The 21,920-nt window shown below is 42.5% G+C and overlaps 2 protein-coding genes across 5 annotated transcripts in view; both read left to right on the forward strand.

Moving 5' to 3' along the window:
* Window positions 1-11,093, forward strand: part of tyro3 (TYRO3 protein tyrosine kinase) — a 31,598-nt gene extending 20,505 nt beyond the window's left edge. For both annotated transcript variants that reach the window (XM_021573920.3, XM_021573921.3), the window contains 11 exons: window positions 89-227; window positions 372-498; window positions 1,026-1,120; window positions 1,250-1,345; window positions 1,640-1,720; window positions 2,581-2,673; window positions 2,896-3,017; window positions 3,826-3,935; window positions 4,173-4,332; window positions 4,708-4,844; window positions 5,098-11,093. In XM_021573920.3, the coding sequence (XP_021429595.3) occupies window positions 89-227; window positions 372-498; window positions 1,026-1,120; window positions 1,250-1,345; window positions 1,640-1,720; window positions 2,581-2,673; window positions 2,896-3,017; window positions 3,826-3,935; window positions 4,173-4,332; window positions 4,708-4,844; window positions 5,098-5,524 (1,587 nt within the window). In that variant the 3' untranslated portion in view covers window positions 5,525-11,093. The remainder of the gene's footprint in view (window positions 1-88; window positions 228-371; window positions 499-1,025; window positions 1,121-1,249; window positions 1,346-1,639; window positions 1,721-2,580; window positions 2,674-2,895; window positions 3,018-3,825; window positions 3,936-4,172; window positions 4,333-4,707; window positions 4,845-5,097) is intronic.
* A 2,948-nt stretch (window positions 11,094-14,041) lies between these two features.
* Window positions 14,042-21,920, forward strand: part of mgaa (MAX dimerization protein MGA a) — a 35,414-nt gene continuing 27,535 nt past the window's right edge. For 2 of the 3 annotated variants that reach the window (XM_090211006.1, XM_021573924.3), the window contains exons 1-2: window positions 14,042-14,301; window positions 19,720-21,857. In XM_090211006.1, coding sequence (XP_090067132.1) covers window positions 19,792-21,857 — 2,066 coding nt within the window. In that variant the 5' untranslated portion in view covers window positions 14,042-14,301; window positions 19,720-19,791. The remainder of the gene's footprint in view (window positions 14,302-19,719; window positions 21,858-21,920) is intronic. The other variant, XM_090211007.1, reaches the window with a different exon arrangement.

Raw genomic sequence — 21,920 nt, forward strand, 5'->3', positions numbered from 1 at the left:
ATGGAAGCTTTTTAAAAAAGTTTCTTCAACTCAAAGCATGTCTTATGTAGACCATACACACTGACATACTTTGGTTGTTGTGTTCCAGGAGGCTCTGTTCTTTAAAGAGAATGTGGCCCACCTGTCCGGTGGCGGTCGTTTCTTCAACGCCACCTTCCACGTGTCAGCGTGTACAGTGGCTGGTTGTGGGCCCTGGAGCCAGCCTGTACTGGTCATGCCCGCCTCAGGTCAGTGAGCCCCTCTCACTCTCCATTATAAGCCCTGTCACTCTAATTGTTTTAAAACCTATGTTCCAAATTTGAAGGTGACAGGGCGTTCTGCTGTATGTAAAGCCAGTTTGTAATTGTGTGTGTGTGTGTGTGTTCCACCAGCATTGGCAGCCCAGATGCAGAGAGGCCATGTGTGGGTGGGTCTTCTGTTGGGCCTGCTGGTGGCCACCATGGTGGGGCTTCTCTTGACAGTCCTAGTGCACCGCAGAGGGAAGGAGACACAGTTTGGGTATACTACCATTGTTCTCTTACTAGACCAGGCCAAAGCCTTTCAAATAAACATTATTTTCTGTTTAAATTAATTTGCATGGGCTGAAAGCAGTATTTCAATGAATACACTGACCTACTGTAAACAGCTGCCAGGTCCCCCCCCAAAAGTACACTGACTTTACATATAGGCCTACGGTCTGCAGTATTTACCAGAATCAGAGGCATTGTTTGAATACTTTGACTGCAGCCTACCTTCCTTTCATCCCTTCCTTAAAGTTATCACTGAGCTGACATGATTGGATGAGGGAAAGCAAGGTTTCCACTACATTCCTTTCACCAATTACCCCAAGGAAGGAAGAATGCATTTTTAGAAGTCTTCGAACAGGAGCAACTTTACTGCAAGGTTACTAAACCAAGGCAAAGCAGGAATAACAGTGCAGTCATAAAGTATTCAAACCAGGCCTCTGATTCTGGTAGATACTGCAGACAGTCGGTCTGCCGGCGCCCATACAGTATGTGAATGCAGGACTCTGCTTGTCATTGCAGGTCTGTCTTCAATCCCCCAGGGAATGAGCGCTTGGTGTCCTTCACTGCAGCCAGGTCATTCAACAGGACCTTCCCCGAGCTCCCAGAATCCAGCTGTAAGTAAAGTCAGTCGTGTTTGGCTTGCGGCCTCCACAAATAAAGGTGCCGCCCTCTGTTGACACTCTGTGCTTGTAGTCAGTGGACCTTGGTGGTGAGTAATGAATTAAATCGGTGTCTCCCACCAGTGGACAGTTTGGGTATCAATAACGATCTAAAGGCCAAACTGCAAGACGTCCTGATCCCAGAAAGACTACTGACCCTCGGACACATGTTGGGAAAAGGTTGGTGAGGGCTTCCTTGTGTACCGTTTCTATACAAACTAGCTCACACCCTTAAAAGTGTTGACTGAAAGTAGACCTGTTGAGAAAAAGATAATATGGTAGATGCTGGCGACTGCAAAGGAAAACATTTACTAACGTCTGGCATGGCCTATAATCATGACCGTGTATGGCTAAATAACAAGGCAGACCTCATGTCTGTGTTGTGATGTTTTGGAATATGTTGAATTGTAACCAAAGTGTTTATTGTCCCAGGATGAATGTGCCAGTGGTTTTTAATTTTCTGTGTTTGAGTAGGTGAGTTTGGCTCAGTGCGTGAGGCCTTCCTAAAGATGGAGGACAGTACTGTACAGAAAGTTGCCGTGAAGGTGCTCAAAAGTGAGTGAGCGACTATAGACTACATTTTCACTGCCTTTTTATATGAATGTGTACAGTCGGTGGATATTACATTGAAACAGATGAAAGTAGGCATGAACGTAGATTTCTTCCCATTTTGGAACTTCCTTTGTGTGCACACGCTTGGGCCTAATCATAGAATTACAGAATCCCTATTCATTTCAGAGGTACGCTGTAGGTCTAATAGTACAAATGTGTTGGTTAACTTTTAAAATGTATTATCTTTAAAAAAAAAAATGTTTTAATGTTGCATAAACACAACCAGTCATGATGTTTTCATCTGATTTTCAAACGGCTCCTATAATAAGCCTGGCTACCTGCGCACGTTTGTCCACTCTAAAAATATCTATATTCCAGCATCATTACAGTGTACTGTGCACCCGCCATTTGAATGGATAGAGACAGCTGTTACAAAACACCAGAAAGTGGAATGAATGATGATTTCGATTTGGAGATTTGTCAAAAATACTTAAACGTGTGTAACCTGAATTGATGCATCCACTGCTGTTTGCGTGCGTCTCAGTCTCGGCCACTCATCTCTGCCGTGGCAAAATGTCACTACATTGTCCAACCATACCGTATTTTGGAGCATACTTCCACACGTCCAGTCTCACATTTGTCATGACACTGACATGTGGTCGGGTAATGATACATAATGGTGTAATAATCTACAGTTCTTCTTGGCATCTTTTTAATTATTGTGATAGGCCTACCGGTAAAACATGAGTCTTATGGCGTGCCCCCACTATTTATTTTGCCAGAACTCCATACCGGCTTACTTTCACCCCTGATGTGAACTAATACGTCCTTGCAAGTCGTGATAACTTTTTGTTTTCCATCAGCGGATATCAACTCGTCATGTGATATTGAACAGTGCCTGAAGGAGGCTTCTCATATGAAGGATTTTGATCATCCTAATGTCATCCAGCTCATTGGTTAGTAGTGAAGAAAGAAACCCATGACTTAGGCCAACGTTTATTTCAATGAAATTCATGACAACTTTATTTATGAAAGGCATTGCCAGATTACAAATAATAATATATTCTACAAACGGGTACAAGTAGGCTACTTAGGATCAGAGAAAGAGTTGTAACTGTCATTACAGAAACTCAATGCAGTGAGTTGTTGATTATATTGAATATGTTTTGGTCCTCTAGGAGTGAGTTTGCACAGTCGCCCTCAGCAACGGTTGCCCATCCCCATGGTTATCCTGCCATTCATGAAGCACGGGGACCTTCACACATTTCTGCTCTTGTCCCGCCTTGGAGACGAGCCCTTTGTGAGTGCCCCCTAAACATTTTATACACACTTGTATGCATACTAAAATAGATACATTGAGTGTACAAAACATTAGCAACACATTCCTTAATATTGAGTTGCACCCCCTTTTGCCTTCAGAACAGCCTCAATTTGTCGGGGCATGGACTCCACAAGGTGTTGAAAGCATCCCTCAGGGATGCTGGCCCATGTTGACTCCAATGCGTCCCACAGTTGGCTGGATGTCCTTTGCGTGGTGGACCATTCTTGATACACACGGTAAACCGTTGAGCGTGCAGCGTTGCAGTTCTTGTCACACTCAAACCGGTGGGCCTGACACCTACTACCATATCCTGTTCAAAGGCTCTTAAAACGTTTGTCTTGCCCATTCACCCTCTGAGTGGCACACATACACAATACATGTCTTAATTGTCTCAAGGCTTAAAAATCCTTTTTTAACCTGTCTCCTCCCCTTCATCTACACTGATTGAAGTGGATTTAACAGGTAACATCAATAAGGGATCATGGCTTTCACCTGGACAGTCTGTCATGGAAAGAGCCGGTGTTACTAATGTTTTGTACACTCACCCTATAACACCATCTATAATACATTTCTGCCCAATGTGTGTCCAGAGGACTCCAGGTCTTCTACTGTTACATTTGACAGTTTACATACAATGTTTTAAATAATTTATTTATTTCATGTTATGGAACTAGAGGAAAGACCAGTTTGACCTGTGGGCCCAAATTATTATTTATTTTCATAGTAGACTTTTTGTATAGGTTCAAATCACGTTTTAGCAAAATGTTGCTGTCTCTCCCTTACACAGACCGTGTCACTGCAGATGCTCATACAGTTCATGTTGGACATCGCCCGTGGAATGGCGTACCTGAGCAACAAAAGCATCATACACAGAGATCTGGCTGCGCGCAACTGCATGTGAGAATCTACGAGCACAGTAGACTGTGGCTTTGTCCCAAATGGCACCCTATTCCCTGTAGGACCCTGGTCAAAACTAGTGTACTAAATGGGGAATATGGCAACATTTGAGACAGCAACCCGTCACTTTACTCTTTCCTAACTGGGACTCCCTCTGATATACTTTACACTGAATTTACTAGAGCGTTATCTTGCCTGTGGGTTAGATTGTGACCATCTCCTCTCCTTTGTTCATAGGCTTAGTGAAAACTTGACAGTCTGCGTGGCAGACTTTGGGCTGTCAAAGAAAATCTACAGTGGCGACTACTACAGACAAGGATCTGTCTCAAAGCTGCCTGTCAAGTGGATAGCACTGGAGAGCCTTGCTGACAATGTCTACACTACTCAGAGTGATGTGGTATATACAAAGATGGAAGCACCCTCATAGTGGTCACAGTACACACAAACTCGTATCTTCACTTTCTAAATGATGGTGACACTGTAGGGCGGGAATATTTCAGTTCGGGATCCCCATCTTGAAATCCTCTCTGTGAAAAGGATTACATTTGTGTTTTGTAATGCAATTCAATGCATCGTGGATAAGATGTTGATTTTGTTTCCAGACCAATCAATTTAATTTTCGAATTTTTAAACGATGTAGTGGCCACAGAAGTTCACTGACTGAGTCCCTGTTTAATAGATATGTTGATTATGTTTTTGGAACTGTCAATTCCTTATTTTTGCCTTTTTAGTGGCCCCGGAAGTTAATTGACTGACTCTGTTTTCCCCACAGTGGGCGTTTGGAGTCACCATGTGGGAGATCATGGCACGGGGGCAGACCCCTTATCCCGGGGTGGAGAACTCCGAAATCTACGAGTACCTCATCAAGGGAGAGAGGCTCAAACAGCCACCTGACTGCCGAGACGACATGTGAGTGGTCCACTGGGTCTGATAGAAAATTCTCTGGCGTTGAAAATCAGCCTGCAAGGCCTTCATCAGAACTGATGGGATCGGTGCTATACTTTTCAAATGACTAATTATCAGCATTGGTGCCAGATTAATGAAAATGATTTAATCATGAGTTTGTATATTTTACTGCCTATTTAACCAGGTAACTCATTGAGAACACATTACTTTACAATAACGACCTGACAGTTCAAGTCCTCTCCCTCTCTTTTCCCAGTTATGAGATCATGCATAGCTGCTGGAGCCCTGTTCCCAAGTGCCGCCCCAGTTTCCTGCACCTGATTGACCAGCTGGAGGGGCTGTGGGCCAGCCTATCCCCAGGGCATAGCTGCATTAAGGAGGCCCTTCTCTACGTTAACCTGGAGAATGACAAGGGGGAGCAGGGTGCAGGGGCACTGGGCCCAAGGAAGGACCCATTCTGGTCAGGAATGCCCTGGCAGTGTGTGGGGATGGAGGAGGATGAGAAAGACTGGCTCGTGGTGTCTTCTGGGGCAGCTCTGGCTGTCGGTGGAGACTACCGCTACATCATCGGTCCTACCTGTCATGGCACTGAAGAGGATGGTGGGAGGCAGGGGGACTCGATGGATACCTTGCAGCCAGACGTTAGGGATGAGGAATATGAAGATGCGTTCATTAATGTGTGATTTTATATTTCGACCACCATGCTGCCTCCCCTGCCCTGTCCTCCTTAACTGACCTTGTGTACAGATCTCACAGACTGGCAAGTTGGTTGTGGAGGGTTGGTCACTCACTACTGTCCTCCAGTGAAGTTTCTGAAAACGAATGGATGCTCACCAGCATGACCTAACGGAGCAGAATTGGATTGAAGTTCATATCTCAATGAACTTTTCTACCCATTTTATTTCCAGTTATTCTGTCCTTTGTGTACATTATGCTATGACTTCACACCAATACACACACACAATCAGCCTTACTATTACATTGACAAAAAGCGCAGTATATTTTAGATCTTGACTGATACACAGTTAACTTTTCAATGGAAAACTCACTGACCAAGGCATTATTTAGTCTGTAGATATGTACCTTTTGATGTTTTAGGGAATGAATTTATTAACAAATGCTGCCTACTATAGGTATTGAACATTGGCATTTGCTGCTTTGCGAACTTACTCCCTTTCATACCCTAAACTCAATATAATAAGCAGCTCCAGGCCAAAAGACTCTATTACACTTGTTCTTATTTAACCTTAACATTTTAAATGGACCACAACTGAAATAATCCTTTAAAGCAATGGTCACCAATCTGAGTTGAGATTACTTTTGAGTCCAAAAGCAAGACAAGCTCTACCGCTCAGATTTATTTGTTTTATGTAATCTTACATAACATTAAGCAGTTTAAAAACAGTAGTATAGCAATGAGGTATGTGCAGTAGGCTATAGGCATATTGTATTTGCTTCAATTGCCCTGCCAATGTTCACCATTTTTTTCTGAATTACAGTTCATGTAAGGAAATCAGTCAATGGAAAAATGAATTATGTCCTAATCTCTGATTTCACATGACTGGGCAGGCTCGCAGCCATGGATGGGCCTGGGAGGGCATAGGCCCACCCATTGGGGAGCCAGGCCCAGTCAATCAAAATGAGTTTTTCCCCACAAAAGGGTTTTATTAGACAGAAATATCCTCAAGTTTCATCTGCTGTCCAGGTAGCTGATCTCAGATGAAGAAGCTGGAAGTGGAGGTCCTGGGCTGGTGTGGTTACACGTGATCTGCGGTTGTGAGGCCTGGCAACATTCCTGCAATCAGAATGCCACTTTCACACTCCCTCAAAACTGTGGCATTGTGTGACAACTGCAGCACAAGGTGCACTTGTGTAATGATCATGCTGTTTAATCAGTTTCTTGATATGCCACACCTGTCAGTTGGATGGATTATCTTGGCTTAAAGAGAAATGCTCAATAACCAGGATGTAAACAAATGTGTGCACAAAATGTGAGAGAAGCTTTGTGCAGATGGGACATTTCTGGTATCTTTTTTTCAGCTCATGAAACATGGGACAAACACTTTACATGTAGAGTTTTTCATTTTTGTTCAGTTTATATTTCAAAATGTGAGGTAGGCTATATGATCACACCAGCAATTGATCAGTTGTATTACTTGTAAGGCACAGCTAAGTGAGCATATATTTGAAATAATAAAAAATAAATCTGGGCTGATGGTGCCTGCATCTGATGGTCAGGCCCAGCGGAGGGAGAGCAGCAGACTGAGGGTCTGCCTCTCAACATCTCCCTTCTCTCCCTTTCCTCCACTGACACTGACCAAATAGGGACACAGTCTGCCAGCTGATGGCAAAACTCGAGTCGCACCGCATAATTTCTGCCTTATGCACAAATTCATGTTACTCCTATGAACTATTTTAATAGCATATAAGTGTTGAGTAAGAACTTAAACTCACTCAAAAACAGCAGCTCTTTGCTGTAGTTGTTGACAGTCTCTCTAGTCATGGTTTGAAATCTCACAGTATCAACATTGCTGTAGGTTTTTTTTATACAGTGGGGAGAACAAGTATTTGATACACTGCTGATTTTCCTACTTACAAAGCATGTAGAGGTCTGTCATTTTTATCATAGGTACACTTCAACTGTGAGAGACGGAATCTAAAACAAAAATCCAGAATATCACATTGTATGATTTAAATAATTTGCATTTTATTGCATGAAATAAGTATTTGATACATCAGAAAAGCAGAACTTAATATTTGGTACAGAAACCTTTTGCTTGCAAATACAGAGATCATACGTTTCCTGTAGTTCTTGACCAGGTTTGCACACACATTTTGGCCCACTCCTCCATACAGACCTTCTCCAGATCCTTCAGGTTTTGGGGCTGTCGCTGGGCAATACGGACTTTCAGCTCCCTCCAAAATATTTTATATTGGGTTCAGGTCTGGAGACTGGCTAGGCCACTCCAGGACCTTGAGATGCTTCTTACGGAGCCACTCCTTAGTTGCCCTGGCTGTGTGATTCAGGTCGTTGTCATGCTGGATGACCCAGCCATGACCCATCTTCAATGCTCTTACTGAGAGGTTGTTGGCCAAGATCTCGCGATACATGGCCCCATCCATCCTCCCCTCAATACGGTACAGTCGTCCTGTCCCCTTTGCAGAAAAGCATCCCCAAAGAATGATGTTTCCACCTCCATGCTTCACGGTTGGGATGGTGTTCTTGGGGTTGTACTCATCCTTCTATTCCTCCAAACACGGCGAGTGGAGTTTAGACCAAAAAGCTCTATTTTTGTCTCATCAGACCACATGACCTTCTCCCATTCCTCCTGTGGATCATCCAGATGGTCATTGGCAAACTTCAGACGGGCCTGGACATGCGCTGGCTTGAGCAGGGGGACTTTGCGTGCGCTGCAGGATTCTAATCCATGACGGTGTAGTGTTACACTGATGGTTTTCTTTGAGACTGTGGTCCCAGCTCTCTTCAGGTCATTGACCAGGTCCTGCCGTGTAGTTCTGGGCTGATCCCTCACCTTCCTCATGATCATTGATGCCCCACGAGGTGAGATCTTGCATGGAGCCCCAGACCGAGGGTGATTGACCGTCATCTTGAACTTCTTACATTTTCTAATAATTGCGCCAACAGTTGTTGCCTTCGCACCAAGCTGCTTGCCTATTGTCCTGTAGCCCATCCCAGCCTTGTGCAGGTCTACAATTTTATCCCTGATGTCCTTACACCCTCTCTGGTCTTGGCCATTGTGGAGAGGTTGGAGTCTGTTTGATTGAGTTTGTGGATAGGTGTCTTTTATACAGGTAACGAGTTCAAACAGGTGCAGTTAATACAGGTAATGAGTGGAGAACAGATGGGCTTCTTAAAGAAAAACTAACAGGTCTGTGAGAGCTGGAATTCTTACTGGTTGGTAGGTGATCAAATACTTATGTCATGCAATAAAATGCAAATTAATTACTTAATCATACAATGTGATTTTTCTAGATGTTTGTTTTAGAATCTGTCTCTCACAGTTGAAGTGTACCTATGATAAAAATTACAGACCTCTACATGCTTTGTAAGTAGGAAAACCTGCAAAATCGGCATTGTATCAAATACTTGTTCTCCCCACTGTATATATCTATTTTTTACACACACTACTTTACTGCAGACACTTATCTGAGCCATCCGATTGGCCAGCGGTAGGCCTATATAGGACTTGATTTGCTCTCCGGGCCCGCTGGGAAAGCAGAGTTAGTACCTTCAGATACATGAAATGATTCAATGGGAACACTTCACCTTCCCGGCACGCAGGGCAGCTGAATGGGGTGCACCTACCGTCTCACTACTAAAATATTGAATAGGAACGCAAGGCTTTATCGCTGGGTTTTTTACAGAAATGTTTGGCGATCGACGAGGAATGCCTTGGAGATCGGACAGTCCATAGCGATGACCGGTTGGTGACCACTGCCTTAAAGGGATACTCCGAGATTTTTGCAATGGCCTTTTTATCTAAACTCAGCAAAAAAAAGTCAGGAACCTGTCTTTCAAAGATAATTTGTAAAAATCCAAATAACTTCACAGATCTTCATTGTAAAGGGTTTAAACAGTATTTCCCATGCTTGTTCAATGAACCATAAACAATTAATGAACATGCACCTGTGGAACGGTCGTTACGACTCTTAACAGCTTACAGACGGTAAACAATTAAGGTCAGAGTAATGAAAACTTTATTAAGGACACTAAAGAGGCCTATCTACTGACTCTGAAAAACACCAAAAGAAAGCTGCCCAGGGTCCCTGCTCATCTGCGTGAACGTGTCTTAGGCATGCTGCAAGGAGGCATGAGGACTGCAGATGTGGCCAGGGCAATAAATTGCAATGTCTGTACTGTGAGACGCCTAAGACGGCACTACAGGGAGACAGGACGGACAGCTGATCGTCCTCGCAGTGGCAGACCACGTGTAACAACACCTGCACAGGAATGGTACATCCGAACATCACACCTGCGGGACAGGTACAGAATGGCAACAACTGCCTGAGTTACACCAGGAACGCACAATCCCTCCATCAGTGCTCAGACTGTCCGCAATAGGCTGAGCGAGGCTGGACTGAGGGCTTATAGGCCTGTTGTAAGGCAGGTCCTCACCAGACATCAATGTCGCCTATGGGAACAAACCCACCGTTGCTGGACCAGACAGGACTGGCAAAAAGTGCTCACTGACGAGTCGTGGTTTGGTCTCACCAGGGGTGATGGTCGGATTTGTGTTTATTGTCGAAGGAATGAGTGTTACACAGAGGCCTGTACTTTGGAGCGGGAACGATTTGGAGGTGGAGGGTCCATCATGGTCTGGCAAATCTGGTACAGTCCACGAGGAGGAGATGCACTGCAGTACTTAATGCAGCTGGTGGCCACACCAGATACTGACTGTTACTTTTGATTTTGACACTCCTTTTGTTCAGGGACACATTATTCAATTTCTGTTAGTCACATGTCTGTGGAACTTGTTCAGTTTGTCTGTTGTTGAATCTTATGTTCATACAAATATTTACACATGTTAAGTTTGCTGAAAATAAACGCAGTTGACAGTGAGAGGACGTTTTACTTTTTTTGCTGAGTTTACTTCCCCAGAGTCCGATGAAATCATGGATACCATTTTTATGTCGGTGCACGCTGTTAGAAGGAAGTTTCTAACTAGTGTTAGCGCAATGACTTGAAGTCATAGGAGATACCCATAGACTTCCAGTCATTGCGCTAATGCTAGTTAGCATTGGCTCACAAAACTGCCTCCAACTTCCTTCATACTGGACACGGAGACATAAAAATGGTATCAACAACCTTCCCCTGACTCTGGAAAGTAGATAAAGACCTCATTGCCAAAATCCCAAAGTATCCCTTTACAATTTTTGTGAATTTGTTATTTTGAAGAGTACCATTGAGTATTTATGAAACAGGATAATATGCAGGATAGTATTCAAGAACTAATTTTACCAGTGTGAATATGGATATTATGATCTGTTAAGACATTAGGCAGCCTGATAAAATGGGAATCTGTCGTTCACTGATGCTCAAAATGTTTACAGAGACACCTTTTGGTTTTGCTTATAGGCTATGGGATATCAAGGGACATGTTTTAATATGTATATTTTCTATGTAGTTTTTGTATATTGTTATAAAATCATTTCCATAGATACAACCCAAATCATTAAAAACAGAGACTTATGAAGCTGATGCTTTGTGATACTCTGACCAGTCCATCCTTACCAGCCTGTGCCTAGTTGTTTTTAGATTTGTACATAAAGCTACAATGTAATTCTCACCTCAAGTGTAAGTAAATAAAAATTGTTGGTTGTTTCATCATCATATGGTATATTTAAGCAATAAGGCTGAGGGGGTGTGGTGTATATGGCCACAATACCACGGCTAAGGGCTATTTTTACGCACGACGCAAGTGCTAGGACACATCCCTTAGCCGTGGTATATTGGCCATATATCACAAACCCCCAAGGTGCCTTATTACTATTATAAACTGATTACCAACATAATTAGAGAAGTAAAAATAAATATTTTGTCATACCCATCATATAAGGTCTGATATACCACGTCTTTCAGCCAATCAGCATTCAGGGCTGGAACCACCTGGATTAAAATAGTCTTTACCTTCCGGGAAAGCTTGGAACTCCAACACTCACCCTCAGCCTAACTTCTATGTGCCCCAGCTGATCTGGATAAATGTAGTTAGTTAGTTTATTTTAATTATCAGATACTAACCATGTTTCCATCCACAGTTTTCATGCAGTAAAGTAATTGTATTTAAAAAAAACATGACTGCTGTGATGGAAACAGGTTTCGGTATAATTTCATAAATGCAGACAGAATTTGTTTGTTCGTTCGACATGGTGGGATCTTTCTGTGTCGGTAAAATGAATTATTCGAGAAATAACAGTAGAAACAACTTTAAGCACAAATATTGATATGATAACCATCATATTGAAGTAAACTTGGGAGTCACGCGATGATATGGTGTGTGTGTGATCCTCCCACTACGACTCGGGAAACCATGTAGTGTATTAGACTACAGATTATTATTAATTTCACAGGGTAGTGAAAGACCACGGTGATCTTGATCCTCCTTTTCCAACAAATATTGAGGGTCTTACTCTGATTGATACTTGACTGCCAGTTGACAAAAAATATTCCGGATTTTATCCATTATAATCTCTTGCTGTTGGCTAGAGCACACGTACCAAGACCAGAGTAGGCACATTTGCTATTTAACACAAAATAATCCATAGTTAAATGTGATGGAATCACAGATTTTTATTGGGTACATGAAAACGTAAGCGAAACAGTAAAACAATGTGTGCATTATGTAATACGCACAGCACACATTTTTCAAGTCGGTGGCAGAAGCACACCAATGCTTGGAAAATGCACTTATTTTGTGTGGATTATTTTACATTTTCGCATGAAAATCTGTCTCCAATTGGATGGAAACCCAATCCCTCCAGACACAGAGAGAGTGGACAGGACATGGTCAGCCTGGAGCAGTTTAGGGATAAAGTGCCTTGCTCAAAGATACAACTACCAAGAGATGGCATCAAGGATTTGATACCTGGCACCCCCCAATTGCTGGCTCATATCCTGACAGATTTCCCTGACAGACCCAGGATTCGATCCTGCCTCTAACTGCTATCCCATATAAATCCTTAATAAATTCAGAATATATTTGCAAATGACTGAAATCTGCTGATGTGCCCTTGAGCAAGGCCTGTAACCCTAATTGCTCCAGTAAGTCGCTCTAGAGGGTCTGCTAAATGACTAAAATGTAAATGCATATTTCCTGTCATGTCATGGGGGCCCCATTGATTGTGTTATGTTTGAATCACCCAGATAGCTTATGCCTTGTTCTTATACTATGGCAAAATGTGTAGAAACCGTAAAATTTTCTCTCAACCCCATGACAAAACATGTAGAATTGTAGCTTGCCCCCCCCCCCCCCATTCCAAACACTTAAAAGACACACCAGTTTAATGCAAACTGTAGTCGTATCAAACTCCAGTGGCAGCGAAGTGTCAAACGTAATCAACAGGGACTGCATTTTCGGCATGCAAGACATAATAACGCTAGTTTGCTAAAACACACATATATATATATGTATATATATAGATGACACTGACTTTAGCGTTGGCAAATTGGAATGACGCTCAAATGGTCTTAGTCTCGTAGTCAGGAGCCTATACAACACACATAGCTAGCTTCATAAACATGTATTGGAATTCTGAAATTTATTGGAATAATTGACAAACTATACATCTAGCTTGCTAGCTATATGGGTAACTGTAGCTAGCTACATTAGCTTGCATGGTACATTAATAGCTTGAGGTTGGTTGCTTTTAAGCCGAACTTCAAGATTTCTACCAAGGACGTTGCCTCTTCGACCATCACTCTCCCCCGCTTGGGCAAGGTACATTTGAGGTAGCTACACTCGTATGTGATGATGTAAAACGTCATTCAAGGGCTAGGTTTTGGACCGAGGGCTGTCTAATTTGCGTTTGGACTGCAGCCAAGTCTTCTTACATCGTCTGACTAGTTATGGCTGACTAGCTACGGATTATTCCCCTAACTATCCGGCTCCCCAACCCTGCACTTTAGAGGATCCTACCCTATATACATAGACATGGAATCACTGGCCACTTTAATAATGGAACACTAGTTACTTTAATGTTTACATGCTGCTTTAGTCATCTCATATGTATATACTGTATTAAATTCTACTGTATTTAGTCCATGCCCCCGACATTGCTCGTCCTAATATTTATATTTTTCTTAATTCCATTATTTTACTTGTAGATGTGTGTATTGTTGTGAATTGTTAGATACTAACGTTACTGCACTGTTGGAGCCAGGAACACAAGCATTTCGCTACACCCGCAAAACATCTGCTAAATATGTGTATGTGACCAATGAATTTTGATTTGAAAACACCGAGTCGAAATGTACAGCCAAGTCGCAGGTAAATTCTTGCATTGACAGTTTCAATCTGGTTAGAGCTGGTTGGCAAGCACATGTCCCCCGAATAAGCATGCCCATAAGCTTTGTCTGTCGTTACGTGTACAGTCGACATGTTCAACTTTGATTATATTTATACCCCAACCTTCTGTCTTCGTTGGAAGGCCACCTACCAAAAAGCGGGGAGTTTCAAATCTCCACATGGCGGCGTTCCGTACCACCTCAGCAGGCATGTTCTCCCTCCGTTTTGAATCATGTGACACGAAGACGCTGAGTCTGCGCAGAATGATCTGAACGTGCATCCGCGGAGCTGTGACGTCTTTTTACAGCACGCATGATTCTTCCAGATGGGAGATGCGAGGTACTGTATATTATGCTTTCAATTGAGGAAAAGGAAGGGATTACACAAGGAATCGACGACCACCATCGCATATTTTGATCCATTAAAATGTGCAAAAGGTAATTCATGTGCTTAGTGAGGCACATGATCCCGTCGAGAAAGACTATGTTGATATTGCAAGCTCCAAGTCTTCTCTTTCTAGTCTGAGGATGTGGCCACCATGTTGACTTGGGAATCAGGCGCCATTGAATTCGATCGTGTTGTTGGCAAGGCTTAAGTGCTTAGGCCTTACAGGCCCAAGCCACGTTTTTAGTCGCCGCAGTGTATGGCATCGAGGCCATTTTCAAAGAAGGATTTCTACTTATAAGTAAAGGATAGAGGACATACTATTCTTGCCACAACTTGGTGTAGTCAACAAACACCACAATGTATGCGATTACGGTGCGCCGGCAATACAGTAGGTCCGCCAGGATCATGTTTGTTTACCAGGGTTGTCTCGTATGGTAATGCAAAATGGCCGCCGTGAGTTCTTTGATTTCACGATATTAACGCTGTCTTTTAGAAATGGACACGCTTTGTGTCAGTAGCATACGTACACGGTAGTTATTCGAGATGTCCTATCAAACGTTTTCTCTATAACATTAGAAGGTTCAAGTACCCTACAGTAGGCTGTTATTTCATAACTTGACCCTGAAACGAATTATTCAAGTAAGTCGACGACATTTTTGTTAGTGTGTCCATTTTCGATCAAAACATCACATTTCCTGTGAACAATATGATTTTGTCTTATTTTTCAGGCCACGTGAGGGAGGCTAAATTATATTCAATAATAGCCTAGGCAGCCATGCTGGGCGCTGGACCTGCACTATGGTCTAGGATTCCTCGTACATAAAGCATCCTCCATTCATATGTGCACCTTCTTAATAAAACACTATTTTCCAACACCATTTTAGGATTCTCGGACGTTCAGCCAAGGTTGTGCAACATAAGATGTCTGAAAATGGTGATGCAAAATGGTGTTTTATTAAAGATGTACTTTGCCAACTAAACCCCTGGCTTTGGGCTGGATGTGTCAGTGTAGATCATACATGCACAATCTATTAACCAAATTACTGTTTTACCTCAATAAGCAATGAAATCCATAGTTTGAAAGCGACTGTTTTCTTGAAGCTGTACCATGCCATTTTCCCTACATTTCCCGCATTTGAGTGACTGCTAGTAAGGCCTACCCAGTGTTATCCAGTGAGGTACACAGCAGAGAGAGAGAGGGAGCGCTCAATGACGTGGTGCACATATCTGCATATATGTGATGTAGTATGCAATTTTTGGGGACCACTTTTGTCTCGTGAGTGCTACGTTCAGAGCTACTAGCTAAAAAGTATTTATGAAACAGAGATGGATAGCGGGGTACTTCTAGTGGCCAAAAGGCCGTTTTAGCATGGCAGCGCCATTTTAATGTATGGGATCGGCTGCCTAGGCTACTTCAATAATAGGCCTACATATTTTTATTTTACCAGGCAAGTCAGTTAATAACTGACTCTGTTCAGGGGCAGAACGACAGATTTGTACCTTGTCAGCTCGGGGGTTTGAACTTCCAACCTTCCGGTTACTAGTCCAACGCTCTAACCACTAGGTTACCCTGCCACCCAATCAATTTCCTTAGCTATCAGTAGTAAACTGGGAGTTTAATTAAATGCATGTTCATGTGTTATCGTTTTGATGATTAAATTACAAGACTGATCTCCAGTTCTTTGATGTGCTTCTTTTTTTGTGTTGAACTTTATTGCTCATTATCTATTGATACATTTTGGTATGTATTTATTCATAGTTGCATAATGTCCAAATATCTATGACTCATGCATTTTTATACTATGCTGTCATTTAGCTTAGTAGTCATAATTTGTAAATAATTTGTCGTATTTCCAAAGTAAGCAAATGTTTTGAGAAATGCATGTAAAACTGTGATTTCTCAACGCTTAGAATTTTTTATTTTTTTGCCATTCTAATATTTTACCTAAATAGCCTCCACACCGTTAAAGGCCGATAGGGCTGGGCGATATAGCGAATTCATGTTTTTTAATGAGAATAAAGGTTTTTGTTATTTTTTGTTTTTATGAGCGTTCATGTCCACTTGTTCTCTTGTATTTTGGGTCTCGTCTCCGTCCTAACAATGGGGGTCATTGTGCACAAGACGGGAAGGCAGGCTCATAGAAATGCATTGGCCTTCTTTTGGACAGATTTTTAGCGAGAGTGAATCCTCTCGCGTTGTTTCTATCTCTCTGGTTTACAAACACACCAAGCCCCTCACCCTGCCTCTCACGCCAACAAAGTTGAAAGATCACATCTTCCTCTCTGGCAAGCGGTTTCACCTCGCTATTTGAGTTTTGGCATGCAGAGGTTCTGTATTGTAGTCTGTCAGCCATGTTAAGGGAACAACTCTGGACAGTGACAGGAGATGTTATGCATAACAAATGTGAAACTAGATAATGTGTATTGTGTACACATTTGCATCACCGTTTCACATTTGTTATGCATAACATAACATCCCCTTTCACGGTCCCTCTAACTGTCCTGAGTTGTTCCCTTAACATGGCTGACATAGATTACTATACAGAACCTCAGCATGCCTCAACTACCCAAATTGCGTGCAGATCATACACTACTAAAACGAGAGTATCAACGAACATTGGTTCTGGAAAATGAATGTTCAGTTTGTCGCGCACAGCATTGGTACCACGTACCGTTATCTGTATTTTAGTCAGTCTTATACTAGCTGTCTAGTATAAGACACAATTATATAAGGAATTGGCAACTCTTCATTCTGAGAAATAAGGTAGGCCACTTGATTTCAGCACCTGAAAATAGTGGACAGGCTAACATGCTTTTCAAATAGTTGGAGGCAGACAGAAGGGTGTGTTCATAACAATTAAACTGTTCAACTTTGTTAGCTAGCAAACTGACCCTATTTGGCTAAATTTGAAATGTAAAGATTAGCTGGCTAATCGCTAGCACGTGGGCTTGAGGTTGTTGAGACCTGTGTAAATTTTCTAAAGCCTTAATGCCTGCTACAATAAGTTAGTCATTATTAGTGAATGTGTATTATGCATGGTTCTAGTTAAATTTGTAACAAAAAAGGGCTTTTTCATAGACCTGAAAGCCAGATCAGTTATTGCAAAAAAGGAAGTTAAACAATTTTGATGAAATAATTTTATTATTAGGTGGTTTTATGGTCGTGGGAGGCTCATATTTATCCTAGGTATAACAATCCCTGGATTAATTGACGTGCACATATCTGTATATATGCGATGTAGTACACCATTTTTGGGGATCACTTTTGGCTCGTGAGTGCTACGTTCAGACCTGCTGGCTAAAAAGTATAAAACAAGTACCGGAGACTCTTTTTAGACGGTACCATAGAGACGGATAGAGTGGGACTTCTAGTGGCCAAAAGGCTGTTTTAGCATGGTCAGAGCCATTGAAGGCTTCCACCATTTTAATGTAGTCAACTGGGTTGGACTTCCAACTTCATTGGCTGAGCCCTCGGTCATGTCGAACCGAGTCCAAGGCTTCTATTTATCCTAGGTATAACTTCACAAACCCTGGATTCATTAGATTATTGCTGTCTGTTTATACTGCAGTGTATTTTATCTTTAATTGTACAACAACGCTTATTATTTAGAGAGAACTTTAAAAAAATCTAGATATAAAGTGCCTTCTGAAAGTATTCAGATCCCCTGACTTATTCCTTTATTTTGTTTGTTTATTCTAAAATGTATTACATTGTTTTCCCCTCATTAATCTACACACAATAACCCATAATGACAAAGCAAAAACAGGTTTATATACATTTTTTGCTCATGGGGGAAATAAAATTGAAAAATGACATTTTCCTAATTTTTCAGACCCTTTACTCAGTACTTTGTTGAAGTACCTCTTTGGCAGCGATTACAGCCTCAAGTCTTCTTGGGTAGACTTGAGGCTGCAGATCCTCTCAAGCTCTGTCAGGTTGGATGGGGAGCATTTCTGCACAGTTATTTTAAGGTCTCTTCAGAAATGTTTGATCAGGTTCAAGTCCAGGCTCTGGCTGGGCCACTCAAGGTCATTGGGACTTGTCCCGAAGCAACTCCTGCATTGTCTTGGTTGTGTGCTTATGGTCATGTCCTGTTAGAAGGTGAGCCTTCGCCCCAGTCTGAGGTCCTGAACTCTCTGGAGCAGGTTTTCATCAAGGATCTCTCTGTACTTTGCTCCGTTCATCTTTGCCTGCGATCCTGACTAGTCTCCCAGTCCCTGCCACTGAAAAATATCCCCACAGCATGATGCTGCCACCACCATGTTTCATGGTGCCAGGTTTCCTCCAGACATTCAGACCAAAGAGTTCAATCTTGGTTTCATCAGACTAGAGAATCTTTTTTTTGGTGCCATTTGGCAAACTCCAAGTGGGCTGTGCCTTTTTACTGAGGAGTGGCTTCCGTTTGGCCACTCTACCATAAAGGCCTGATTGGTGGTGCAGAGATGGTTGTCCTTCTGGAAGGTTCTCCCATCTCCACAGAGGAACTCTAGAGCTCTGTCAGAGTGACCACCTCCCTGACTACTCAGTTTGGCCGTGCGGCAGCTTTAGAAAGAGTCTTGGTGGTTCAAAACTTCTTCCATTTAAGAATGATGGAGGCCACTGTGTTCTTGCGGCCCTTCAATGCTGCAGACATTTTTTTTGGTACCCTTCCCCAGATCTGTGCTTTGACACAGTCCTGTCGCGGAGCTCTACGGACAATTCCTTTAACCTCATGGCTTTGTTTTTGCTCTGACATGCACTGTCAACTGTAGGACCTTATATAGACAGATGTGCATGCCTTTCCGAATTATGTCCAATAATTTAATTTACCAAAGATGGACTCCAATCAAGGATGATCAATGGAAACAGGATGCACCTGAGCTCAATTTCGAGGCTCATTGCAAAGGGTTAGAATACTTATGTAAAAAAATAAAAGTTTTTTTATTTTTAATATATTTGCAAACATTTCTAAACCTGTTTTTGCTTTGTCATTATGGGGTATTGTGTGTAGATTGCTGAGGATTTCAATTGTATTCAATCCATTTTAGAATAAGGTTGTAACGTAACATAAGGCACTGTACATCTTCCTTTCTGCCCTGGGGAATGTTATAGTTCCACTCAAAGCTTAAAGGGATACTTAGTGATTTTGGCAATGAACCCGTTTATCAGGTGGACTCATAGATACAATTTTTATGTCTTTGCCTCCATTATGAAGGAAGTTTGAGGTAGTTTTGCAAGCCAGCTCTAACTAGCATTAGTGTAAGGGCTGGACGTCTATGATAACAGCTAGCATGCCAGAATACTCTAGAGATCTGTCAATGTAAGGTAGCAGTATGAGGTGATTTGGCTAGCTAAGAGAATTGGTAATAGCCTGGTAACTCATTTGCTAATTGTTTTCCTCTCTTATTTTTAATGTGGATTGGCCTTTTGATGTCAGATATTCATGATTATATCTTTATCATGCTAAATCGCTTTATTTTTGTTTTAGGATGCAGAATGAAGAAATGGACAGACAGATGTAAGAGGGCGTCCTGCCCTCGAAAAAGACCGTGACAAGTTCATGGCCGCCAACAAGAAGAAGAAAATAATGGTTCTTAATGAGGAGGGGGCAGCTGCGCCCATGGCACTGCACTCGACTGCCTCTCCCCCTGACCTAGTTGGTGCCCTAAAAACAGGGCAGGCAAGTGGAGTTGTAGCCAATGAGGAAGCAAATATTGCAGCAACATCCACTCCAGGCTCTGCAATGGGTGTTGCTCTTACAATGAACTCCACTGTCATTTCTAATAACCAACCAGAGAATTTACCACCAGAGAGCACCCGCAGAGGTATCAAGGTGATGTTGGACAGCAACAACATGTGGAATGAGTTCTTCAGATGCAAAACTGAGATGATAGTAACCAAACAAGGCCGGAGAATGTTCCCTTATTGCCGCTTTCGCATCTCTGGTTTGGATCCCTTCCAGAAGTACAATCTGCTCATGGATATCAACCCAGCGGACAACAAACGTTACAAGTGGACTGGGCAAAATTGGAAAATGAGTGGAAAGGCAGAAGCCCATATGCTGAGACGGATCTTCATCCACCCAGACTCTCCATCTTCTGGTCACCAATGGATGCAGAACCCAGTTTCATTCTACAAGCTTAAGCTCACTGACAACACCATGGACCAGGAGGGTAATGTCATTTTGCACCCAATGCACCGGTACTTACCGCACCTCCATGTGGTCTCAGCTGAAATGCCTACAGAGGATATTCAGCTCAATGGGCATGACGTAATAACCTTCACCTTTCCCCAGACTGAGTTCTTTGCTGTAACAGCCTACCAGAACTTACGCATGTCTCAGTTTAAAGCAGACTTCAACCCTTTTGCAAGTGGACCCTCTTGGGCTCTAAAGCTGAAAACGAGTCCCTCCAATGATTCGAAGAAGAATGAAACCAGCTCTCCCAATGAACTCAAGCCTTTGAAAGGCTTGAATGGCCTGAAATCTTTAATGGCTGCAAAACACAGCTCTAAAGACACTTCAGCAGTAGATAAAGGACTCCCCAGCGCGGATGCTCAAAATGTTACACCTGCAGGCAGTGAAACCAGATCTCCCAGTGAGCTCAAGCCTGTGAAAGGCCTCAGTGGCCTGAAGGCTTTGATGGCAAAACGCAACTCTAAAGACACTTCAGCAGTAGATCAAGGACTCCTCATTCCAAATGCTCAAAATGTCACCCTTACATTTGGTGACAAATCTGAGGTCAACAGCCATCGACCCAGCTCCATGCTGAAATCAAGTCCCTCCAATGAGATGAAGAAAGACCCCAGCAAATCTCCCAATGAGCTCAAGTCTGTGAAAAGCCTGAATAATCTTAAGTATTTGATGGGGAAACGCACTTCTAAAGATACTTTTGCAGCAGGTCAAGGACTTTTCTCTTCCGATACTCAAAATGTTATGCTTGCAGAAAGTGACAAGTCCAGGGTCAAAATAAGTCCCTCAAATGAGTCGAAAAAAGACCACACCAGATCTAACAATGAACTCAAGCCTGTGAAAAGCCTGAATAACCTGAAGTCTTTGATGGCAAAACACAACTCTAAAGACACTTCCCCACTAGATCAAAGAGTCCTCAGCGCAGATACTCAAAATGTTTCACTTGCTGACAATGACAAGTCCTGGGTCAACTCTATTGGGCCCAGCTACTGCACTCCAAAGGTGATATCAAGTCCCTCCAATGAGTTGAAAAAAGTAGAAACCACATCTCAGAAGGAATTCAACCCTCTTAGAAGTAATCTGAGGTCTTTGATGGCAAAGCGCAACTTTAAAGACACTTCAGCGGTAGATCAAGGACTCCTCAGCTCTCATGCTCAAAATGTTACACTTGGAGAATCTGACAAGTCAAGTGTTTATGATCATGCACCCAGCTCTTGCAAGAAATCAAGTCCCTCCAAGATGAAGAAAGATGAAACCATATCTCCCAAGGTGCGCAAGCCTGTGAAAAATACCCGAAAGTCTTTGCGTGGAAAACGCAACTTCCTGAAGACTTCAGTAGCAGATCAAGGACTCACTACCTCCGATGCTCAAACTGCTACAGTTGCAGACAGTGAAAAGTCAGTCTGCAAGAAAGAGTCCACTGATCAAAGTTCCTGGTAAGTTCTCAAGTTCAGTAAGCTGCATGTTAGCTCTTTACTTTAAAATGTACTTCTAATCTT

This window comes from Oncorhynchus mykiss, chromosome 19, assembly GCF_057628025.1.
Source record: "Oncorhynchus mykiss isolate SJ-2025 chromosome 19, ASM5762802v1, whole genome shotgun sequence".
Lineage (NCBI taxonomy): Eukaryota > Metazoa > Chordata > Actinopteri > Salmoniformes > Salmonidae > Oncorhynchus > Oncorhynchus mykiss.